The sequence below is a fragment of the Meles meles genome, chromosome 17 (genome assembly GCF_922984935.1).
Source record: "Meles meles chromosome 17, mMelMel3.1 paternal haplotype, whole genome shotgun sequence".
Classification (NCBI taxonomy): Eukaryota; Metazoa; Chordata; class Mammalia; order Carnivora; family Mustelidae; genus Meles; species Meles meles.
In genome coordinates this window covers 39,101,039-39,115,181 of record NC_060082.1, presented here as the reverse complement: position 1 = coordinate 39,115,181, position 14,143 = coordinate 39,101,039, and the positions used below count along the sequence as shown (strand labels likewise).

General features: G+C 40.6%; 1 protein-coding gene across 1 annotated transcript in view; it reads right to left on the bottom strand.

Moving 5' to 3' along the window:
* The window catches only part of DNAH14 (dynein axonemal heavy chain 14), a 332,088-nt gene extending 320,100 nt beyond the window's left edge, over positions 1 to 11,988 (bottom strand). Inside the window, exons 1-3 of the mRNA XM_045982293.1 lie at positions 11,911 to 11,988; positions 10,271 to 10,353; positions 4,116 to 4,276 (exon numbers count right to left, since the gene is read on the bottom strand). Of these exons, the coding sequence (XP_045838249.1) occupies positions 4,116 to 4,276; positions 10,271 to 10,353; positions 11,911 to 11,988 (322 nt within the window). The remainder of the gene's footprint in view (positions 1 to 4,115; positions 4,277 to 10,270; positions 10,354 to 11,910) is intronic.
* Between the last annotated feature and the right edge of the window lie 2,155 nt (positions 11,989 to 14,143).

Below are 14,143 nucleotides of genomic sequence, written 5' to 3'. Positions count from 1 at the left end.
TGACCTGTCCATTGATGTAGGTGCAATGTTGGAGTCCTCCACTGTTCCTGTCTTATCATGAATTTTAGGTCTGTTAATCTGAATTTAGGTACCCCTATGTTGAGTTCAGATTTACAAATGTTATATCCTCTTGCTCTACCGGCCCCTTTATCATTATCATTAAATATTGACCTTCTTTGTCTCTTATTACAATCTATTACAGCCGCAGCTTCTGGTTTCCATTTCTACGGAATCTTTTCCATCCTTTCACTTTAGTCTGTGTGTGTCTGTACAACTTAAGTGAGACTCCCATAAGTAGCATATAGATAGGCCTGGTTTTTTTACTTTTAAGATTTTATTTATTTATTTGACAGAGAGAAACACAGCGAGAGAGGGAACACAAGCAGGATGAGTGGGAGAGGGAGAAGCAGGCTCCCCGCCGAGCAGGGAGCCCAATGCGGAGCTCAATCCCAGTACCCTGGGATCATGACCTGAGCCAAAGGCAGATGCCCAATGACTGAGCCACCCAGGCGCCCCAGGCCTGGTTTTTTAAAATCCATTAGGCCATTCTTTATCTTCTGTTTGGAGAATCAGTACATTTACACTTAAAATAATTAATGATAATTGATTTCTGGCTGTTTTGTAATTCCCTTGTTCCTGTCTTCTTCTCTTTCCCTCTTCCTTTGTGATCTGATGGTCTTCCTTACATCTCTCTCTCTTTTGTGTATCTACTATAGGTTTTTGCATTGTCCTCACAAGAGGCTCATATAAAACAACTTACAACAACCTATTTAAGTTGATAGCAGTGTAAGTTTGAATGCATTCTAAAACTCTACATTTTTACTTCTCCATCCCATATTTTATGTCTTTGATGTTCACAGTTTACATCTTTTTATCCTGTGTATCCATTTAATGAAATTTTGTGTTTATAGTTCTTTTTACTACTTTTATCTTTTAACTTTCAAACTAGCATGTAAGTGATTAACCTCCCCCACCCCTTACATTATTCTCCCAGACTGTGGGTGCACCTCAGTATGCTATCTCTGCTCTGTGCCCCATGGGGAGAGGCAGCCTGTTAGAATGGTTTCTCTACTTGTAACAGTTCAGCAGGACTCACATGTGCAAACCCTCAAGGTCACCAGAGCCAGGAGGTCAAAAGGTGTCTTCCTAGGTGGCAGATGCAAAAGTCAGGGTGCCAGACCAGTGCACAAGCTCCCACCCCAGAAGATTCCAGTGACCCAGAATGAGGCAGAAGGAGAGCACCAAGATGGTGCCCGCTGGGCTCTGTCCCCCAACAGCACCTCGTCATCCTCTCTAGCCTGACTCTGACCATCCCGTGTGTGCACTGCAGCCAGCCTCCTCTCTCCAGGTCAGAGCTGCTATAGTTCTGTGGCCCTGATTCTGTGTCACTTCATACGCTTTCCTTAGGCAGTCTCACCCATGGCCATGACCTAAGTTTCTACCCACATAATTACTCCAAATGCATCATCTCAGCCCTGGCTTCTCTGAGCCCCAGACACACACAGTCAACTGCTCCCCTGACATCTCCACTGGAATGGATGGAAGGTGGATCAAATGCAACATGTCTCAAACTGAACCATGATCTGTCCCCGGACCCCACAAACCCTAACCCTTCCTCAGGGCTTCCTATCTCAGAGAATGGAACCACCATTCACTAACCAAACAACCCAGAAACCTAGCTATCATCTTTGACACCACCTCTCTCTCACCAACACATCACCGTAACTGATAATCCCACCTTCAGAATACCCAAAACCTCTTAACTGAGCTCCCTAAATCAATTCTTGTTTTCTTCCAATCTATTCTTAATCTACAGCCAGAGTGATCTCTGCAAAGAGAAATCTGATCATGTTAACTCTTTGTGTAAAGCCTTCCTGTGGCTTTTATCTTCATGGTATAATGCCCCGATCCTTAACAAAGCCAACGAGCCATTGCTCTGCCTGGCCCTTATATTCCTATCCAGCCTTATATTTCTATCCAGCCTTGTATTTCTGCCCCTCTTTAATGAGAAAAGTAACAGAAGGGTCAGGGGACTTCTACTTTCCACTTTGCTGGAAAGGAAGCTTGGTCAGGCCTACAAACACTTAACTAGAAGGCCCAGGCACTCCCTCTGTTTTAATCTGTCAGAGAAAACAGTCTTGCCAACACATGCCGAAGTTCTTAGGCTCCTTCAAAAAATCACATACCCATATTCAGACACAGACTAAAGACAATTACAGGAAGTACCTACATGCTCTGGGTATATACTTAATAAGAAATATAAGAAGAAATGTATTGTTATTTAAAATCATCAAGCTGTTGTCTAGTCCACAGAGGGAACTCTAATTTTGGCAGAACCCAAAACACCTGAAAAGCAACAATATTTAAAGGTCAGACAGAGGAATAAAGATGCATGAAAGACACCAAAAGACAGGAGACAGAAAAGTAGAAAGAAAGCCAAGAGAGTAGTCTCCTCAAAGTCAAGGGGAAAGAAAGGAAGGAAGGGGCTCTTGAGTTGTATTATTCAAGACAGGTAAGCCTGCAGTAGGTTTGTGCACTGATAAAGAGCTGTTAGAATGGAAGACGACCCCACATTCCTGAGCACGTGGCAGAAAAGGAGCTCGAGAAGTGAGACAAGTACAGAAATGGGGCCGGGGAGCTGCAGGTTACAGGTTTCCCTTTGATTCCTTCTATTTTTATTTTTTTTAAGTAGGAAGCATAATCAAGGAGGAGAGGCTTATGGTTAAACTGTGACAGTGTAAAGAGATGCGGTGAGTAATGAGAGGCAAAGCTGAAGGGAGGCATAAAAGGGCCCCAGGCAGTGTTGAGCGCCCCACCCCTGCTGGAGACCACGATTCACGAAGAACAAACCCACAAGAGTGCCACAGTCTTTTTTTTTTTTCTTTTTTAAAAAGATTTTTATGGGGCACTTGGGTGGCTCAGTGGGTTAAAGCCTCTGCTTTCGGCTCAGGTCATGGTCCCAGGGTCCTGGGATGGAGCCCCACATCGGGCTCTCTGCTCAGCAGGGAGCCTGCTTCCTCCTCTCTCTCTGCCTGCCTCTCTGCCTACTTGTAATCTCTATCTATCAAATAAATAAATAAAATCTTTAAAAAAAAAAAGATTTTTATTTACTTATTTGACAGACAGAGATCACAAGTAGGCAGAGCAGCAGGCAGAGAGAGCGGGGGAAGCAGGCTCCTCGCTGAGCAGAGAGCATGACCAGGTGGGATTCATCCCTGGGTTACAAGGATGGTTCAACATTTGCAAATCAATCAATGTGATAAAACAAATCAATAAGAGAAGAGAGAAGAACCACATGGTCCTCTCAATTGATGCAGAAAAAGCATTTGACAAAATGCTTTCATGCATCCGTTCCTGATTAAAACGCTTCAAAGGAGTGCCACAGTTTTCTGCAAAAAGGCTTACCAGTACAGGGTGGAGGCAGGCAAAATTGACAATTCTGCTGATTAGAGTTGCAGTTCTGCCAACCCAGGAGCAGAGGAGAGAAGTGGGAGGAGTTAAGGACGCTGCTAATAGGCTGCTGGAGGGAGAAGGGGGCCATGGAAGGAGACCAAAGACCAACCTTCAGAAAAGCGAGGGAAGGAAAGGGCTGGATAAAAAAGGAAGTGTGGTTAAAACTGTTTTACATACTGCTGATGGTGCAGTTGGGACAGGTGAAGGGAAGGATGACAAACAGCAGAAGCCTGGGGAGGAGTGGCAGGGCCCTGGCAGATAAGCGCACAGAGGTCACAGACCAGCCAGAAGGCACTGGGGCCTTCAGGGAACGTGACCCAACTTTAGGGTCCTCACCTCACACAAACCCCAAAAAAGATGACATGCAAAGAAGAGTGAGGTCACCTCTAAGTTGCTCCCGAAATGTCAGATATTCCTGGCGGTGGGAACAATACCACTGTTGTTCTTTTATAGTGACGATCAGTATTTAGATTACAGTCCCTTTAAGAGACAAGCTCTGTATCGGAAGATCTCACCGACAGTCCTGGTTAATGAAATCGGTAACGCACCACACCTTGTACTTTGAAAGTAGACTAGTATTGCAATGCAACTCACTGGTTTTTTAAGTTAATGCCATGACAACTTCCTTCCATGTTCATAAAAGAAAACATAGATTGGCTTGCCTGGATAGTAGTAATCTTGATAGAGTTCGGTTTCCTCTGACTTCAGGGCAGAAAGCGTTCTGAGTGTTTGGTATTTCGAGGTTTCTTTTTCTGCTACTTTAGCTGGTTGGTATTCTGATGGTGTGACATCTTCATATTCTTGCTCTTCTTGTTTTTGAAGTCTAGTATGACAAAGAAAGGAAGATGCTATGGTCAACAGCCTCTAGGACTTAAGTTTAAATCTTTATACTGTACTTTACAATATCTATCCTTTCAAATATTTTTTTAAAGATTTTATTTATTTATTTGAGAGGGAGAGAGAACACAAGCAGGGGGAGCACTAGAGGGAGAGGGAGAAGCAGGCTCCCCGCCGAGCAGGGAGCCCAATGTGGGACTCAATCCCAGGACTCCAGGATCATGACCTGAGCCGAAGGCAGACACTTCCACTGAGCCACCCAGGCACCCCTTTCAAACAATTTTTGATACACTTTTTAAAAAGTAGCTCTGAGGGCACCTGGGGGGACTTATTCAGTTAAGCGAATGACTCTCCATCTGAGGTCAGGTCTTGATCAGGGTTGTAAATTCAAGCACCACCCTGGGCTCCATGCTGGGTGTGGAGCCTAGTTAAAAGTTAAGAAATTTTTTTAAGTAAATAAATAAATAATAAAACATCCAGAAAGCAGATCTGAAACAAGGAGAGTCTAGATAAATGTAAAAGAGGTCTGATGTTGTCATGGCTGGAAAGGACTTAAGAATCCTCATCTAATTTAAAAGAAGAAAGAAATGTAAACCGATTATCAGCAGTGTGAGGTCAGAACAGATTTTGAAGTTCAGTACTCACATATTACCTTTCCTTATAAAACCAACGCCAACAACAACCCTCACCAAGACTAAAACCAAAACCTTTTCACGACACATTAGCCAACTGCCTATTTGTAAATGTTAAAAAAAAAAACAAAAAACCTTTCTATAAGGACAGAATCCACAATCAATGCCTACAGCTGACTTACGTGGCAGAGCACGTTTTTGCAAGGTGGAGGAAATGCAGGGTTCCAAAGAGCCTCATGCGCCACTCAGTGGGCAAAATTACCCACTGGTGTATTAAACAAAAATATGTAATCACATGAATAAGGAGGTGAACTTTCTCTTCAAAGACAGAGCGCAACTTCTTCACACTTGCTAGTTGATACCGGTATCAGGTATTCCTAAATCCTTCTCCCTGGAGTGCTGAGACCCTTTTGGTTTATAAACACCTTGAACAGTTTCCTCTTCACTGAAATGTCTAATCCACATCCTTTCTTTTTTTTACAATGAATTATATACTATTTTCTTAACAATGTTTAGGAGTTCTTTTCACATTTTATGTAGTAATCTTTTGTCATTTTACATGTACTGAAAATCTCTTCTGGTTTGGACTCAAGTTTTCATATTCTTGATGAAGTCTTCATAAATCTAAGTTCTTACTTTAATATAACCTAATTTAACTACCTTTGCATTTTTATTGTTTATTCTTAAGAAATCTGTCCTTACTCCAATCTTGACAAAACTCTTTTTCACTTTTACCAAATAGTTTTAAAGTTTTGCCTTTCGCAAGTCTTACACTTCATCCTTGAGTCCGGGGTATGATGTGAGGAGCAGATCCAATTGTCCCCGCTCACCCCCCTCAATAAGGATATGCAATTGTCGCCACACATTACTAACACCCCTACCTTTTCTCCCCTGACCTGTAACTCCAGATATACAATTATATACAAGTCTGCATCACTCCAAATGTATACAATTATCTACCCCTAGTTCTTTATTTTTGTCTATCCTCGTTTTTCTGTCCCACTGCTTTAACTGCTAGAGTTGTCATAGCTATAAGTTCATGCCTTCAAATTTCTTTTTCTTAAAGAGTGCTTACATACCTTTGGCCTTTTGCTTTTCCATATAAATTTTGTTGCATTCTCAATTAAATTTCATAATCTTCTCTACAAAGATCATGCTGATGCTTTTTACTAGGTACTGGATTTTTTATTACTATTACAAATGGTAGTGATAATTAAAATTAAATTTTCAATCTACTGCTGGACTATAGGAAATTCACTTACACTGATTTTAATCTAGAAGTCTTGCTAAATTAAATCCACTCATTAATTATAAAACAATTATTTTGTACTTTATTACTAGACATCGTATAAATGATTATGGTTTCTCTTTTTCAAAACTTCCAGCTTTCATTTCTTTTTAACTTTTTTTTTTCTTGTCTTATTGCTTTAGGACCTTTAATAGGATGTCACACAGTAGTGGCAATAGCAAGTATTTGCTTCAGGGGCGCCTGGGTGGCTCAGTGGGTTAAGCCTCTGCCTTTGGCTCAGGTCATGATCTCAGGGCCCTGGGATCAAGCCCCGCATCTCTGCTCAGCAGGGAGTCTGCTTCCCCCTGTCTCTCTCTCTGCCTGCCTCTCTGACCACTTATGATCTCTGTCAAATAAATAAATCTTTAAAAAAAATATTTGCTTCAGAATGTAGAAGTAAATAAATAAAAATATTTACTTCAGGTTTTTGGTAAATGCCTTTCATCATGTAGTTTGCTAAGGGTTTTTTATCATGAAGAGATAATACATTTTATCAAATACTTTCTTCCTTTAATCTATTAATGGTAATTGATAATGATGCATTTTCCAATGTTGAACTAACCTTGCAGTTTTTAGACAAGCTGCTCAATCCGATCTTGGTGTATCATCCAATTTGATATGCTACTATAACCTGCAGGTTAGCATTTTACTTCAGGTTTTCTGCTTCTAAGAATGTGAATGAAACTGACTTAAAAGATTGTATAAACGGGGGTGCTGGGTGGCACAGTGGGTTGGGCGTCCTTACTCTTGGTTTCTGCTCAGGCTATGTCCTCAAAGCCATGAGATCAAGCTCCACCTCAGTTCCGAGCTCAGCACAGGGTCTGCTTAAGTTTCCCTCTCTGCCTCCTTTTGCCCCTCCCCCCTCCATGTGTGTGCATGATTTAGGGACTACTTTCTCTTCTTCTGTTCTGTGGAAGAAGTTGTATAAGATTGAAATTCTCCATTTCTTGAGTTTCTTTTAGAACTCATAAACCTGGTAGAAACTCTGGAAACCTGCCTGAGCCTGGTATGTGTGGTGGGGGTGGGGGGGTTAGTTGGGGAGGTGGTCATGATTCATAACTACAAATTCAATAATTTTAGTGGATGAAAAGGAATGAAATCTTGCCTTTTGCAATGATGTGGCTGGAACCAGAGAGTACTGTGCTAAGCAAAAGAAGTCAGAGAAAAACAAATACGATATGATTTCACTCATACGTGGAATTTAAGAAATAAATCAAATGAGCAAAGGGGAGCAAAAATCAAGAAACAGACTCTTAACACTGATGGTACCGGGGGCGGGGGGGGGGGCTGGGTAGAACAGGTGATGGGGATGAAGCACCTGTCCTGATGAGCACTGTGTCCCATGGAGGTGCTGAACCACTATACTGTACACCTGAAACTATAACACTGTACGCTAACTAACTAGAATTTAAATAAAAACAGAAAAGTTCCCCTTGCCTATTACTTATTGAGCCTATTTTGTTCATACTTTTCTTAAAACTTCTACATTTTGTTTCAGACTAATTGCCATGAAAAAGTTAATTTTCTCATCTCTTTAACTGCAGAGGGCTCTGCTCTGAGGGTCTCCCATTCTGGCCTCCTGAGTAGTGCTCACAGACCCACTGCCCCGCCCCCCTGTGCGAACGAAGAGAACACATGCTAAGCGGTGTTGAGCTGTGCAATGTCACAACCTAACCATTCATGGGTGACTCTTTTTCCTGCACTGGTCTGTCAAAGGTCTGCCAATGTGATTGACAGCTGTTGCTTGTCCTGACCTTCTCTCTCTTTGATTTCTATTAGTTTTTGATACTGTTTATCTTCTTCCCTCGATTTTCTTTTGGCTTATTCTGTTCAATTTTTCCCCTTAACTTCTTAGAATGGATCATTACCTCATTAATTTTTCAGCTTGTCTTACAATGTAAGCTGTGGGACTATAAACTTCTCTCCACACAGCAGAATAGGCACTACCACACCACCTCTAAGTGTGACAGGATCAGTGGGCCAGGTTCAGCAACTTCCTCTCTTCTTGTTACTAGACTTAGTTCTACTTTGTTTCCTCCTGGGTGGGGGTGGGGGAGTCTTTCAGAAAAGTTTGTTTTTCAGGGGCGCCTAGGGTGGCTCAGTGGATTAAAGCCTCTGCCTTCTGCTCGGGTCATGATCCCAGGATCCTGGGATTGAGCCCCACATTGGGCTCTCTGCTCAGCAGGGAGCCTGCTTTCCTTCCTCTCTCTCTGCCCACCTCTCTGCCTACTTGTGATCTGTCAAATAAATAAATAAAATATTTTAAGAAAAAAAAAAAAGAAAAGTTTGTTTTTCAGACATCATGTTTCATTTCCAAACCACAGAGTGGTTTTCCTAGTTAATCTCTTGTAACTGATGTCTACAGTGATCAAGGAGTATGTGATATATTGAGATGTCTTGAGAATTTGTTTAAACAAGTTTTATGGTCTCAAATGGTGAAGTCTTGTAATTGTTCCCTATGACCCAGAAGATAATATGGAAGCATCTTTTTTCTTTCATCTGTTGATACCCTTTTGCTTCCCATGATGTTTCCACACATGCATTTAATCCAGTCTGACATTTTTTAAAAAACCAAAAATCAAAGTCTAGCCCATTTGCATTTACTGTGATTACAGGCATTTTTGGAATTTATTTCTATTTCATTTTTGTCTCCTAACATAAACCTTTTCTTATCTTTACTCTCATACCTTCTATACCTTTCCCTTTTCCCTTGTGGAGAACTTCATCAGCTTTATCTTTCACCTATTCTATCTCCATTTCTGCTGCTATATATTTAATTTCCAAAAGCTATTTTTTTCTCCAAGTGACCCCTATTTTTTATTCTCTTAAAGCTATTTTCTTCGGTCTGGTTGTTGTTACTGGTTGTTATTGAACTTTTCTTCTCCCTGTAGGGTCTGTTTTCTCCAGGTTTCTGTGATTTGAGTTTCCATCAAGCTGTAAGTTTTCCTCAAATGATCATGGGTCATCTGTTCATATTTAAGAATAATCACTGAGACAGCAATGAGACCACTCTTCGTGCACTGATAGGAAACTGCCAACTGATAGATTTCACCGTGGGGTAATGCTTAGTTGAGGTTTTCCCAACTGGCTTTCCTAGAGGCTGGTCAGTTTCCCAGGGCACAATGTGCTTAGATTTTGGCTGTGCGCTTCCTCGAAGTCCAGCAGAGGAAGAATACTAAGATTCCCTATGATTTGGGTGCAATAATGGGTGCGATACTCTCACTGTGTCTGGTGTCCCTGCATCCTGGATGTCTTCTGCTGGAATGAAGGAAGGAACACCCTCTTGGCCGAGAGAGGTTAAGGAAGGGGATCTGGGCTCTAAACACTGCATCTATGAACCTCCAGGTTACTGCTTTTGCTGCTGCTGCCACCCAGAGAGGATCCTTCCAGGCGTGGGGTGTGGGTCAGCAGGCAAGAAGCAGCTGCCTCTGGGCTTCACCCCTGCCACCTTAGGTTAGTACTGTTTGCTCTGCAAAATTAGTGATCATTTATCCTTCCATTTCTGAGCTTCCAAAAAGACACCAGCAGCTCTTTTGTCTTTTGTGCTTTTGTCTCTTCTCACCTTCTCTTGTGGATTTATTCCTTTTTGATCATTTGGTGGGATTTCAGGAAGGAGAGAAGTAAGAGCGTAAGTTCAACCCATCAGACTTAAATAGAAGTCAAGTTTCTTCAACACTTCCTCACTCCATTATACTCTTCCTGAGTGGACACTGATCCACCGAGAGGAATGTGAAAAAGGAAGCAAGCATATGAATCTCTCTAACCTCTTCTCCATCTGCCCTCACCTAACCACCTCTGGCCCTTCTGGGGTTTCCCAGCTGTTGGTTAACTTCTCATTTCCAGCAACTTCCTTTTCATCCTTTTGGTATATCCAAGGCTGGTCTGGGGAAAGGAGCCGGTGTTAATCGGCCTATCTTGTCAGGAACCCCTCCCTAAGGTTTGCTGAACTCCGGCACCCTCATCCATTCCTCACAAGACACTGTCCATTCTTCATTGTCAGAATGCTTACCACTATCACCGCATCTTGTTGAAATTTTAATTTTATTAAATTTTATCTTACCTTTCTTTTGTGTTGCTTTTCTCCTTGTCCATGTCTTGATTTGCTGTTGTCAAATCAACTGGTATATTTTTGGTATTTTTTTCCTAGACAGAACTATGAAGTCACAGGCTGTAAGAAATATGTTCACGTTACCTTTTAAACATAAAAGATGCTTTCACAGTTGTGACCATCAGTTTCAAAACTGCAAAAAAGTTGGTTCTCAACTTCCCACTAGGCTTAATTGAATATCTCCATCACCTTCAAGTGTTTCTGCCACATAGTGTGATTCCCAGGCCCTTCACTATGCTAGTTACCCTTCTCAGGGCAGCCTCTGTACTGTCTACCTCCATCTCTAAGGCAAGGTTTTCTTTCTTACTTGATGGGTGCATGTACATACAATTCTAATTTACCTTAAATTCTATATTGAAGAGCATGCTAAGTTTTAAGATCCTCTCCTCAAGGAATATCATCAGAAAGAACGTAGGGAAGTCAATGGAACTGGTGGCCTAAGGTGTTAAACACATTTCACCACCCCTCCCCAATGTCCATAGCCCGCTCCCCCTCTCCCAATCCCACCTCCCCCCAGCAACCCCCAGGGAGGCGAACCATAAGAGACTATGGACTCTGAAAAACAACCTGAGGGTTTTGAAGGGTCAGGGGTGGGAGGTTGGGGGAACAGGTGGTGGGTAATGGGGAGGGCACGTTTTGCATGGAGCACTGGGTGTTGTGCAAAAAGAATGAATACTGTTACGCTGAAAAAATAAATAAAATGGAAAAAAAAAACACATTTCACCATTCACTAAGTTCTAAAAGTCCATATCCATATGCTACTAGCACTCTTCAGACGGAACAGAAGGGAGTGGGTTTTGAAATATGAAAAAGAAGAGTTCTCTTTCTGATTACTGAGGGAACTCTAGCCTCCAAATAAAGAAAATGCACTGCACAGGCATGAAACTATACTCTAACTAAAGAAGCCAAGATGTAGCCTAGAATCAATGTACGGTATAAAAAGCTTCAATTGTCAAGTCAATAGCATCAGACAAATCAAATATGACAGACTGAAATGGGCCAGAGACAAGAGGAGTTCTTACTGGAATAGAAATGATGGAAATTTCCACACCAGAAATGAAGCCAACAACTACACTATCAATGCAGGACTGGCCTATCTGGTGATGAGACTCAGGGTGTAGAAAGGGTCCTGATCAGATCCAAAGAGCATCAAGAATGGCCACAGAAGGATTATTTACTAGAGCCAGGAACAGAAGCCTACAACTCTGGGGCCCACACTTGAGACAAGGTTCAGATCCAAGGAACATTCCCCCTACATTCAAAAGCAACCCTGAATCAAACTCATTCTGGATTTACAACAGAGTGGGGGTCAGCAGAATTATTCTGAAAAAAGGCCAAAGAGTAAATATTTTAGGCCTATGGACCAGAGGACGAAAATCAAACATATTACACATTATTCACACAGCGAGAGAAAAAGGATTTCCACAAATATTTTATTGATGAAATTCAATACGAAAACAGTTGAATACAATTTTTTAAAATATTCCTACTTAAATGTTCCTATCAATGAAGAGCACAGAATTCTTTTGAGAAGGGTAACATGTTACATATTGGGATTCAAGGTTAATGTTATCCATCATCAAGTTGCTTGCCATTATTCCTTTATAAAAACCATTCTTAGCTTTCAGACCTAGATCTAGGTCGCAGCCCAGCTCTGACCCATGGACCATCATATGCCAGCCCCTGCAAGACCGTACATGTCAATTGCAACATCTCTTTAACTCTGAGTAGCTTGTATTTGCATGCTAACAGCACACCACCAAACATCCCCCCCCAAAAGAGATGTTTGATCTCACTATTAATCACATAGTATAAAAAAATCAAATGAATTTTTTCCTGTGAGACAAGCAAAAAAATCAAGTTAACCTCACACTTCTTCACAGCAACATTCAAATGCCAGAACATTTCCTCAGGAGAAAAGAGTGGCTAAAGAAGTTTCTACAGAGCCAAGTTTTCATGTAAGTATGAAGCTAACAAACATTTCCACACATGCAAAATGCAGTAAAGATATCCATGAACCCTACTTGTAAAATGTACGTGGCAATAAATTCCACCCTCACAGTGATGAAGGCAAAAATATGGCAATGAAGAAAATAATAGGAAGAGCATTAAATCCATTTAAGTATAGAAGTGGTCAAAACAACTATAGGACTTCTGATACACAGCAGAACTTTGATAGCACAGAAATAACAGAGTATTAACACAATCAAGAAGGGAAATGAGGAGGTAAATGGAATATAGGGAACATAAGTGCTCTTCACCTCTCAGATACACAGAAGTCAATAGATGAGTCAATAGATGATACTTAATTTTGATAAATAAAATAACAGAAGTTTAGCTATATTATTTAAAAGGATAAAGGTACCTGTTAAAAAAAAACTACAATTATAACATATGCAATAAACATTAGGGAGTATGAGGTACCAGATAAAAAGTAAATGCATGAATTATGTTCTAACTTCTTGATTTCACAATGTGGAGACAACAGATGCCACCTAAAGTGCATAAATCACAAAGGTTGAAATATATATGATGTTTTAAGTCTAGAAGAACTAAAATGATGCACGAACCTTCCCAAATATCAGAAGCAAAACTATGTATTCACACAAAACAGGGATTTAAAAGATTAAAAAAAAATAAAGGACAGTTGTGGTTGACTTTAATAAGTTGCCTACATAATATTCATTCCCTCCTTCCATTTCCCAAACAGTACTCAGATTCTTATTCAGGTAGATCTAAACAAATTATCAAAAAAGAGAGATGAAAAAATGAAAAGACAGGTTAAGTAGCAAACAGGAGAGAATGAAAAAATCTGGAAGAAGAGAGAAAATGGGGAATATAATGACAGAGTTTTCTGGACACCAATCTAAGTTCACAGAGTCCCGCAAATTCTAAGCAGGATGAACATACAAGTGTACGCATGCGCATGTACACACACACAGACACACGCACACACCCTTCCAATGCAGTGGAACTACAGAATGCCAAAGGCAAAGAGGAGATCAAAACAGTAGCCAGAGAGAGATTAAAGTGAAAAACAGACTAAGTATGGGTTTCTTGATAACATGAGCACGCACGCACGCACACACATGCATGCACACGCACAAACTAAAAGAGTGGCATAACATCTCCAATGTGCTATGGAAAAATAACTGTGAACTTAGAATTCTATACCTGACAAAAATGTATTTCAAAAATGAAGGCAAAATAAAGACATTTGGGCAAATAAAATCAACAGACACACAAAAATAAACCACAAAGGACTTTAAACAGGAGGACTATGGATCCTGAGATGACAGGTCTAAGATATAAGAAATTATCAGCAGAAATAATGAATCTCTGTAAACCTAGACAAACACTTACTGCAGAAAAGAGTAATGATTTCTTGTGGGACTCCAAGTGAGAAGGCACTAGAGTACACTACAAATAACAGCACAGAGGTCAGAAGGGGGATGATTAAAATTAAATTGTGCTAAGATATTTGTATTTTCTGGAGGAAGATGGAAAATTATTAAATTTATACTTTGGCAAGCTAAGCACACATCTTAAAACTTCTGTAGTAGCCACAAAATAAAGTGGCAGAAATAAATCAAAACATATTAAATATTAGTCAATACAAACGCACCAAATTTTCTAAAAAGACAAAGAAAAACTGGAGGAAAAATCCAGTTATATCCTATTTAAAAGACAAATCTGTAAAACAAAAGGATACAAAAAGGATGTAAGAAAAGGATAGTAAAAAGATATATCGGGCAACTATTAGGCAAAATAAAGGTATTAGAGCTGTATTTCTATCAGAAATAATAGATATTAAGGCAGAAGTAG